General features: G+C 45.6%; 1 protein-coding gene across 2 annotated transcripts; it reads left to right on the top strand.

The window, feature by feature from the left end:
• The first annotated feature begins 1,392 nt into the window (after nucleotides 1–1,392).
• Nucleotides 1,393–10,150, top strand: LOC119433778 (protein phosphatase inhibitor 2). Of its 2 annotated transcripts, none has more exons than XM_037701029.2 (5): nucleotides 1,393–1,549; nucleotides 2,696–2,857; nucleotides 7,350–7,441; nucleotides 7,830–7,974; nucleotides 9,416–10,150. In XM_037701029.2, exons 1-4 carry the CDS (start codon nucleotides 1,467–1,469, stop codon nucleotides 7,946–7,948), a joined length of 456 nt encoding a protein of 151 aa, XP_037556957.1. In that variant the 5' UTR covers nucleotides 1,393–1,466; the 3' UTR covers nucleotides 7,949–7,974; nucleotides 9,416–10,150. The 2 variants fall into 2 exon arrangements, with proteins under 2 accessions (XP_037556957.1, XP_049515336.1); XM_049659379.1 differs by lacking the exon at nucleotides 1,393–1,549 and adding an exon at nucleotides 1,608–2,332.
• The last annotated feature ends 1,202 nt before the right edge of the window (nucleotides 10,151–11,352 follow it).

Genomic DNA, 11,352 nt, shown 5'->3' on the forward strand with positions numbered 1-11,352 from the left:
GTGAACAGAAAGCTTTGTGAATTCGACCCCAGGTCCATGTTCGGAGCCACGTACAATGCTAGGATTTGTTTACACAGCCACGACTGTCGGTGACATACAGATTGAGTGACAGAACTATACCGCTGGATAAACATTATATAGCAGGCACAAACACGACGGATTGAAGAGAAACCGCCGTCCACGTTCTGGTTTGTTCATGTATTTGGGCTCAATTGAAGCAAATCTTTATCGCAGTTCTCGCCAAAATATGGCAAGTTCACTTATCGCACGAGCCCTCGTGACGGTCTTTGGGGAGTCCTAGCTTTGCCGTTTAAAGCTACTTAAAGTTTTTATTTTCATCCGTTTTTTAATAAAACGTTTAGGACCAAAATCGAAATCATGTTATGATTGGTCACGAGAATATGCGACAGTCATTTAGTGCAACGAACTTCATTCATATTAGTCCGGCGGTAAACTGATGAGACCATTATAATTTTTTGTGTTTCACTGGGTGTTAAAAGCCAGCGTTCGTTTTTTTTTTTTCTGATAAAAATTGCTGCCCTGATACTCATACACTGATCTCTTCACGAAGTTATAAAGAACAGCGCGAGGTCTCCCTAAGAGCCCGTTGCGTGAATATAATGCGTAACTGAGCCCAACCAAAACTGCTTCCCTGCGCAGAAGATGCGTCATTTGCTGTTATACACTGTAAATGTGACAAATGGGTTGACGGCTCTCGGCACAATTCCTATCTTCACCCTCGCCAACAGCGCCCGCCAAAAACCTCGCGCGGGACCCATTTGGCCCGCAAGCCGTGCGTTTGAGCCTTCCAGCTGCCAAGGCTAAACATATGGCATCTCTCGCCCCGAACCCTCAGCACACTCCGCGTTTCTTTCTTTGTCTTGACTTGCCTCTTGTTGCTAGCGCTCTTTTAACTCGCCATAACAGAGCAGAAAAACCCTGGCACCGCGCCTGCAAAGCAACGTCACGTCGGCCTAGCGCGCCGCCTGAGAAATACAGCACCAAAGTATTTCCCGTTCGAACAGAACAATGGGACAATCGTTCTCCCATGCGTTCTCCGCCCACACGGCGATATATACAGCGCTTTAACACCGATCCGTCACCGACGCCAGAAATGCATCCATAGCATGGCGAGAAACGACGCGGCCGCCACGGATGCAGCAAAGCAAAAGCGGCTCGCCGCTATCATCATCATCGTTGTGTGTTGACTGAAAAGCTGAAATATACCTTCGGAACAATCTTTTTTAAATGTGTTGTCAATGTAAAGCTTAACTATCTGCTTAACTAATGCTAAACTTGAGATGTGGGCCCAAGGTCATCAAAGGAATCCCTTTGATTGGCAGCGCTTCTTCCCTCGCTCTCTCACTCGCGCGACGCGCGAGGCCGCAACAACACCTCCTCTCTTCACCCCTCACCATCCTCACTTTTCCTTTCGCTTTATTGCGTTGGCTCAGTCCGAATCAAACATGGCGGAGCAACTGGCGAAGAGGCCTGCTAAGGGAATACTAAAGCCATCCAGCAGCTTCGAGTACACTGAAGCGCGACGGCAGTAAGTGACGCTTGTACTAAACGGCGGCAACGTGGACGCCGGTGCGTTCTTTGCTCATGTCAGGCACGTTTTGACTCCTTGCGTCTCGCGTGTCGAGTGTGGTTGCTTGAATCAAGTCGCGCTGGAATGCCGACTGACTTGTGCGATGCTCGCGTAGCTATGCAGCAGCCTCTGTGCGTCCGCTTTCTGAACGGTACGTAGCGAACGGTCTTTCGCAGTGAAACACTGCCCCACAATTGCGCTGGACAGTTCGCGCGTGACCGCCAAATATTAGCGTCCTCCCGTGCGAATGTCGGCTTGCGCGCCGTGCGCCTCGGGTTACAGCACCTGACTGGCGATTAAGGGGGAAAATAGAGTTGACGCGCACGTCGTAGCCGCTGTCAAGCGGTACCGTGTCTCATTTTTCTTCACTTCAACCGTATATCTTCGACTATTATGCTTCGTTGGAGCCGAAAACGTCGACGACAAAGAAGCGGCGCGGCATGTCAAGCTTGCGGCATCATCAGCGGCAACGCCGGCCCTTCGGTGTCGGTGGGCCTGGAGGCGATGCTTGAAAGACATGTCGCGGTACACGCCGGGCGGCCGTACGTACCGGGGTTACTCACCGCAGGAGTACCTCGACCAGGCCTACCTGCAGCCGGGCTACTATTACGCCCCGCAGCAGTCGACAGATTACATCAATCAAGGCCCGTCAAACTACAGCCGCCAAGTCAACGCCGCGCCTGGACCTTCGCACCAGAAAAAGGCCATCCTCAAGCCGTCGGGCAGCTTTGAGAGCAGGCTGTGAGTCATTGCTAAACGGTTCGTCGCTTGGTGGGATTCGCGACGTTGCATCAACCCGCGTAGATGTTTACCGTCGAACGGGCGTGCCCGCGATACACTCGCGTTCAAGGTCTGTAGATGGGCCTGTGCAATCTTCTCAGTCGTGTCTCGTGGAACTGCCTTGGTGAGCCAGAGGAAGTGAAACTTCTGTTTTAAGTTCCACCATTTGTGCGAAGAAAGTTGTGCGAGGTTTCCGTGTACTCAGCAGAATGCGTCTCGTAGTACGTAGTGCGCCGTTTTAAAGAAAACCAAATCACGTGGCAGTAGTTGCCACGTTGTGACGGTGACGCCGGCCCATGTGCTGACTGTGTGTCGTCGTTGCAGGAGCGCGCAAGACCTCAAGTGGGACGAGCAGAACATCAAAGAGACCTTTCACCCAAAGAACAAGGACTACGGTTTCATGATTGTCGATGAGCCCAAGACACCTTACAACTACGACACGGCCACTGACCCGGGAGGTGTCAACCCTCAAGCAGTAGCTCAAAAGTAAGCACAGTTTTGTCATCGCCATCAATCGGAACACTAAACAGTTTTAGCTGAGCATTGCTTACGCTCTGCTCAGAGCATTTTTGATAAGTGTGTCCCAGAAGCCTGCAATGTTTTGGAACAGCTGTGTGCAACTTGTTAGGATGTTTTAGTCAGAGCAGAGCGAACCAAAGATGCTCAGCTAAGGCACTCTATTATAAACTGGCCACCAGATAAGAGCAATTGTGTATAGGCATCATCATCTCCAACACTGTCGACACTACTGTGTGAAAATGCACTGATGACGACACAGCACGACATCTTAAGAAACGCACCTGAGCTAGTTAATGAATATTTGGGACCTGGGCTAACAAGTGTGACAGATAGGATGGCCCTCTGTCTGCTTCATTCAGTTGGTGCCCTCTTTTTTTTTTTTTTTTTTTTTTTGCTCATTTACCACCTGTCTATCACACTGTTTCTTTTAGTCTCAGCTTGATGGTTCCTCCTCTTGGCACCCATTCTGCAACTCTAATAGTCCATCGGTTATCTACCCTACGCATTACATGGCCTGCTCAGCTCCTTTTTTTTCTCTTATGTTGCTGCATTAAGCCTTCGGAACTTCTAAGAACAATACCGGAAACGTCAAAAGAAAGATCGCAGGGAGAGGCCTTCGTCCTGCAGTGGATATAAAAATAGGCTGATGATGATGTTGGTTCCTCAATGCCGTGCTCAATGGCAAGTCCAAGAGCAAATTTTTTTTACACACATTACTTCTTTCTCTCCTAACGTGTAGTCTTTTTTGAGCTTGTCTGAATTTCCACCAACCAGAATGCGCCTTTGGTATAGCAGGCCAATAGACATTCCCTGTGTCTTCATTTTTGGCAGGGTGATCATAATTTAACGTAGACCAGCCTTCCATCTTACATAGATAAACAGGTGTTGAACATAAGCTAGTTAGAACATATTTTTTAAATTTTAGCGCTGCAGTTGAAAACAAATACGAGAAACTGAACACAAGGATGGACTAGATAGAGCACTTCCAACAACTGACTTCATTCGGAAGAAGAATGACGCAAAATATAAAGGATTCAGCAAAGGGAGAAAGAATGAACGGAGACATGCATGATGCATACACAGCAGCACAACTGAAATAATCTTGCACATTGAATGCTGAAAGTTGTGCAAATGAGGCCTTAACCAACTACACCTTTTCCTCAGTGGTCCCAAGTGATGTTAAGCTGACATACTGATCATGTTGCCCTGAAACCTTTAAAAAACTGCTTCGAGCAAGTCTGTCTTTTGTTCATGATCTGAGCAAGTGCACAAACTGAAGAAAGTGTTGCAAGGACACGAGGCCAGCATAGTTTTTTCAATCGCCTGAAAAATTAAAGGCCTTTATCTAGTGTGTGAATAAGGCCAACAGTGACCAACTAAACATCAGTGAACCATCAAATATGAAAATTGTCTATTGTGGAACAGAAGTGATATACTGAATGCCACTGCAGTTCTTTTTGCTAACATTAGAGAGATTTAGCAGTGCCATGTTACTGCACAATAAGTGCAGCATGCGGTACGGTATTACCATTCCATATCAGTGTACCATGAATGTGGTACAGTATTACCATTCCATATCAGCGTACCATGATGATCGAATATGCTTTAGCTGCGTGTGTTGCTCGATGCGTACGACAACGTAGTAACCAAGATATTGGCTAATATTCAGTTCTTGCAGAATAAAATAACATGGGCTGGAATGTGGGTAATATTAGAGAGTATTAACTTGTTCATGCGCATAATATTAGTCTTTATGGAAGTGCTGGGTTATGGTAAACGTAAAAGTGAGTGTCGGTAGCGACATTGTGTGACACTTCGCTCAACTACACGGGCAAAGTTTTTTTGTCACATGGGTGCTCTCGTCAAAGCAATGCAAAAAAAAAAAAAAATTTACTGCGTGTTTATTTTATTCATTTATTTTACAAGTACTGCCAGCCTTGTTGCCAGGCCTTAGGCAGGTTGTCGATTGCATCGCTGCCGACACTTTACACCAGTAGATAAGCCGAACATTGTTAGTTACTGCAATAACTCTGTGTCCTCTCTAGTTAAACTCTCTGCCATAAGATGTCGCTGCCAATCCAGCTGCCAAAGTTTATTCCCCCGTTCATATGTACTGCTTACTTGTTGCCACTTCAGTGTGTCACTTAAGGTGAATTAAAATTGACTCGTTTATTGATGAAAAACATATGCAGGCACACGCCGCATAAACTCTGTAGCCGATACCATTTTCTTGCTGTGTCTTGGCTTGGTCTAGCTGTGTCTTGGCTTGGTCCAACAGTATAGACTTCGTACGACACGGAACGAGAAGTGCATGCATGCACACTCCTCGGCCAGTACGGTATTACTGTACTTACTGTACGGTAACATGACACTGCTAAAACTCTCTGCTAGCTCATTGCCACCGCTAAAAGAGTTCTTGCACATGGCGTGTAGGGCCTGCTTATTGCCTCACTCTTCATACAAGTCACCCAATCACCATGGCACTCCGAAGATGTGTGGCAGTCCCTGTTGAAACCACAAATAGGGTGGTAGCAATCTAGAGTTGGAAGAGGCAACTGTCTTTGTTTTGGAGGAATTGGGGTCTAGATGCTCATGGCCTTGGATGGACCATCGGCGGCTTGCTATGCCTGTAGACCGTTTTTTTATGGGCGCCGCCATTGCGTAGGCAGTGGCGCCATCTATGGGCAGTTGGCATGCTGGCTTGGGTGAATGCTCATGCTGTATGCTGTGGTATACGCTCGGCAGCAGTTTCTGGTGGATTTTTTCGCACTCGCGCGGTCTGTTTAGCATGAAATAGCGTCTTCTACGTGGGAAATGGTCCTGTGAGGCGTAGTGAAGGAATTTAAGTCTGAAATAATTAAGCGGCTGGAGTAACTGCTGGTGTTAGGGCGGACAGAGCACCCAGCATGAGGTGCGCGCGTTTGTTTGAGCTTACAATCAGCCTCGAATATCAGTTGGGTATTTCTAAAAATCCGTTTCACGAAGGTTACCTTACCGCAGCATTCTCAGCACTGTAATTCTAAGCTCTGGTTTAGCTGCAATGAGTAGTTACGAAACATTTGACGATCCTAACAGCGTGGGTACCGTTCTGCTGGAGAATAAGTCGTGCTGTTTACTTTGACAAGCGCTCAAGTTGTTATGTGCAGATACACTGGGCCTTGTTTACTGGGCAAGGTTTCCGCCTACAAATAAAATAGTTTGGTTAATAATAACCGCATACCGTACAGTGTGAATTACACTTTTCGGGTGGTCGAACGACCAGCTGCAGACTGTGCGAGCACCCGAGGCAGTACTAAATGCTGTGTTATAGATCTGTTCGTTCTATATAGCATATGGTCCAAGTGGTCCAAGCATGCAGCACGACCATGCGGAGTCGTATTGCTTCGTTATCCGGTGTTCTGTTTTATTTTGCTGCAAAAGGAGGACACATGAACATTTTTTTTTTTAATCTCCTAAGTTCAGTCATTTACGACGCATTCACCCACGTTACGGAAATTGTGTACTTACATATAGCTGTTGGATTCTCTTTATGCGATCCCCTTTGTATATTGTGCCTTACAGGGCAAAAAAAGCAATGCCGATCTAAGCACAAAGCAATTGTGTGTATCATGTTGGTTTGCCAACCGCAGTGCTCGCTGTGTTGAGCAAAGCTTTCGGCCTTTTGCATGAGGCTAACGTAGACAGTGATTTGAAGTCGACTAAACTTAAAATGCGTGAGAAAGATGCCAGTGACTGATGCAAATGTTTTACAACAACTCTTCGTCGAGTGAAAACCGATACATCCAACACAGTTCACAGCACATACACACACCGCGGCTGATGATGAGCGTCGGATTTTTGCACATGCAAGAGAAATTTCCAGATACTGTAGCTACTGCTGCACCTAAAGGCTACACAGTGGTTGTTCGACGACCTCGTAAGAACTGACATCCCGTAAATTCCGAATCGTTCCGCAGCGCGCGACCGGCAACACATTCAAGCCGCGCCACGCCGGCTCGCACAAGCCAGAGAGGAAGGAGGAAAGGCTCGTCGCGCGCCCTTTCCTCCTAGCTTGATGAAAAGGTCTATACGTGACACATGAATAATGCTAAATCATCGATACACTTTGCACCGTCGTCAATATGCAAGCGTGGTATTGGTGTTATCACATAGAAGGCCAGCGAAGCCACTGGGAAAAACCTTCAACCGTGCACAGAATGTGCCGTTTCAGGTTGTGCTTGCCGAGTATTCAACGGCTTTGCTACCAGAACACATGTTCTGAGCTATTGAGTGCCTAACTGTAACTGATATTGTCTCGGATCTGGCAGTGTCAATTTCATTATTGCAGTGGAATACTGATTGAAATAAAGCACAGCCATCAGAATGTTAGAATTACCTTGCTATATCCTATATTTTATTATATTCATGTTCATTATATGGAACTTTTACTGTACTGATTCATTTCTTGCTGTGCGTACAGAATCCAGTCAGCTACGACGATGCAGCCCAGTGCACTCACCCCTGCAGTTATTGTGTCGGAAGATCAAAAGAAGGCGGAGGAGGAGGCAAGGGGTATGTCAACTTAGCATTGTAGGCATGCTTACTCTGTGCTTTGTTCTTCATTGCACACTAATAACCGTGTCACACGGGCACAAAATATGACAAAAACTGCTTAATGCCTTAAGGTTTAGTAATTCCATTTGCACGGTGTCATACAGACATACGTAATGTCACTTGCGGCGCAGGGCCTAATAATGTTTTAGTGTTATTTCTTGAGCTTTCGCCCGCTAACTGTTTTGTTTGTTTGTTTGTTATATTAGGATTGTGAAAACTCATTGGCTGCTATCGCAACATTTAATGTCATTAAAAGTGTGTGTACTTTAGATATAATGGTATTAACCACACAGACATGGTGCAGCTGTAAGTTTTCTGTTGCCTTGTGCGTGCCTGATTGTTGCAGCGGAGAGGCACAGGATGTTCGAGGAGAGGCGCAAGAAACATTACCACATGGAACGATTTATACCTCCGGAGAATGTTGGGGATGACGACGAAGAAACAGGCGATGATAGCGAAGACTGACATTGCTTGCGGCATAAGCCATGCAGGTAGGAGAAAGGTTTACCTTAGGTCTATTCAAGTTGCCTGCATGTCCTGAACTGCACATTGCACATCTGCATATTGCTGTTTGTTTCAATGGTGCAGCATGGTGTCATCTGTTTCACGCAGTGCAGGGCTTATGCAAAATGTGCCCAGGTTGTGCACAAGCACAGAACAGTACTGGCACTGAACCGCAGTGAATTAGTTTACAAAGTTCACAGATTGAATGGAGCTTTTCTTTTGAGCTTGTTCTCTTACTTTGCTTCCCTTGCTTAGCCAGCCAAGCCAAGAATTAGCCACATACACTTGACACACACACACACCTTTTTCTTGTGGAAGAACAACCAGTCTGCGAAAATTGTGGAGCAGTTTTAATCATGAACCATTAATACCCTGTCCGTTTTATGAAAACAGCACGAGAAAGTTGTTTAGCATATTTTACAAACAGAACATTCCATATCATCCTGATCATCTTTTAGGAGAAGCACGACCAGTCAAAATAGAAAGCCTAAGGGAATATCAGAAGGCTATCAACATTTTACAGATTAATAAACAAGTGACATACAACTCAAATTTGTGCACAAACTATAACCATTGCACTGGCACATTATAGCCAGGCATGGCTGCTCCACCATAAAACTCTAACTAGCAATCTTAACTACCTGGGGAAAAAGCAAACACTTTGTGCATTTTCTTTAAGGTTGGATGAAAACAATGCCAGATGTCACCAGAGGATATTAAGGTGTGCATCATTTCAAGTGTAACTGCATTTGTGCTGGGTCTTTAGTCATTCCCCGACTGTCAGATTTGCTACAGCGGGACTGCGCTGGGGCTTTTTTATAATGAAGTTGCGGCTGACACCAAAATATTTTGTTATATTTGATATTCACTGTAAGCATAAATGCTGAAAAAAACTAATAATTGCCATCGGGTCTATATGAAAGCAACATAAGCACGATGGCCTGCTGGCAGCTTGTCTTGCCAGTACATGTCACAGGAATAACAAATAACTATGAGCAAGAGCTTTGCATCACTGCTGATATCCAACCTTGAGATCAGTGTGATTACACGGGAATGCCACCGTGGGTTGCTGGCTGCTTGCCAGCCGAGTCAAGCCATTGGCGAAAACAATCATGCATATCCAGCATGTGCTGTTTGTTTCAAGTTTCTCATGATGGGAAGTTGCCATTTTTGCTTCCAGAAGGCCATTTATAGCTGTGAGTGCACCAATACAGGATCAGATCTCGCAATAGCTGCAGAGAATACTCAAATGAGGCAAGACCAACCAAACTTTAGGTTTACTTGATATATATCTGTGTTCGTTATGTCGATCTTTTACTACATATGGAAGATTTCACTGTCTCCCATCCACACGTTAGGTTCTATACATGAGTACACCATATGCTGAAGATCTTTTTTTTTTCCCTCTCTCTCTCTTATTGCTCACAGAACTTGCTCGTTGGTTGGTGCCATGCACACCAGCACAGCTCACGGATCGCTGCCCATTCGTCTGGCCACGCCATGGTGTTCCGTGCTCGAACTGCCCGGCGTCAAATTTTTCTCGTTTGCCATTGATGGCACATTGTCTTTAGTGACAGCTGTGTCGTAAGCCCACGAAAATTCCCTTCGAGCCCTCGGCGTGTCGAACATGCCTGCTGCTTTTAGGGTGAAAAGGTGGAACTGTGCTAAGTTTTTTTTTTTTTTTTTTTTGCGGATCCTCGCCGCACCTGCTAGCTGATGTACAATCGTAGATCAACTTTTTTTTTTTTTTTCTCGGACGCCGCGCTTGTATAGTGCTTTCTGTACGCTTCCATCCCCATTTCCTTTTTATTTTATTTTTTTCCCGCCCATCTCCGATACTGGACTCCTCTGGCAAGCTTGGGACACGCATAGACAGCGCGGAAAATGTGCAGTTCTGCATTGTGTGCACTACAAGGAAGATAGTCAAGTGTCGCCCTCTGGTGTTGTGTGGGTGAGACGGCGTGCCGCCACGAAGTGAGAGCCACTGCACTGCATCTGGTCAGCGGCCAGTCAAAGTCTTCCTAAACGGCGGCCAGTATGTTCTGCTTTGGATGATGAACTCTCTCGTGCACGACGGCACCGGCACATGGGGGAGACTTTGCGTGCACATAGGAGTCCCTGTGATTGTGATCCCCGGTCATTAAAAAAGATGCTGCAGAATTGTCCCAGTGAGATGAGTGTTTTCAAAGTTGACGTAGACGATCAGGCAAATTCCTGAACCACGGTGAAAATGGTTGTACACTTAGATTTTAGCGCACGTTAACCCTTTCTGGGCCAATGATTCCTGCTGGAATCGTAGTTCTGTAGGATATACCAGAAATTGAGAAAGGCAGACAACGAAACTGTACTCAGAAATGTGAGTGTGAGGAATGCTATTTACATAATTTGTCGGCATTGTACTGCAGATATGTATAAATGGTTTATCTTGATATTTCGAAAATGCCCATGTGTCCCATCACGATGAGCTAAGGCCTTTTAAGAGTGGGCGAGTTGCAATTGCATACTGTGGTGGAGTGAGCATTTAGGACGGAGACAGAGTAAGGCACACTGATAAATGGCCTTACTCTGTCCCTGTCTTGAAAGCGCAACCCACCACTTAAGCCTATGTGCTGTATTCTTCGAGTCTACTGCCTAATGTACATCATCTGCCTTGCATAGCCCAAAAATGGACTTCGAATAATCGATCCATATTTCACACTCCATTATAATTATTAATTGAGAAGTCTGAAGAACAACTTGTTGCTTACAATGCCTTATGTTGTGGGCAGCTCATGAAAAATACCTTCGACCCGTTATTGAAAACTCCATAGAAAATTTTTTTCTTACTTTTTCCTGTCTTTTGTGACTTAGTTGCATGTAATATATAAAAAATTCGGACTAGGAAGGGTACTTGTGTAACTGATTTAGTGAGTGAAATTTTGTTGCAGTTGGCCTTCAACTCGGACATCTTCCCATGACATCTCATAGTTGACGTTTGAGTGAGTTGGTACGAATCCATTATGAATAAAGGGTGGTGTGACATATGAAGATAACTCCATGCTTCATCCTCATCTGTTCTGCTGCCCTGTAAGGTCACATTTCTTTAAGACATTACACCCACTGAATCAATCTTGCCGAAATATTCATCCATGGCGATCCATGGAAGAGTGGCGATTACGGCTGCTTGGAGTCCAAAATTATCCCTCAAGCTGCTAAACCACCTAGGCAGCTGGACTGACCAACCAGTCATTGGATGACAAAAGAAGTGCCACATTTCTGGGGGAATGTAAAATTGCACTCAAGTCAGTGGAAACTGCAGCGTGTGCAATTTAATCCTTGCCATCAGCTTCTACCGCCATAACAGCTAAATGAACTTAATTGTTTCT

The sequence above is a fragment of the Dermacentor silvarum genome, chromosome 11 (assembly GCF_013339745.2).
Source record: "Dermacentor silvarum isolate Dsil-2018 chromosome 11, BIME_Dsil_1.4, whole genome shotgun sequence".
NCBI classification, from domain to species: domain Eukaryota; kingdom Metazoa; phylum Arthropoda; class Arachnida; order Ixodida; family Ixodidae; genus Dermacentor; species Dermacentor silvarum.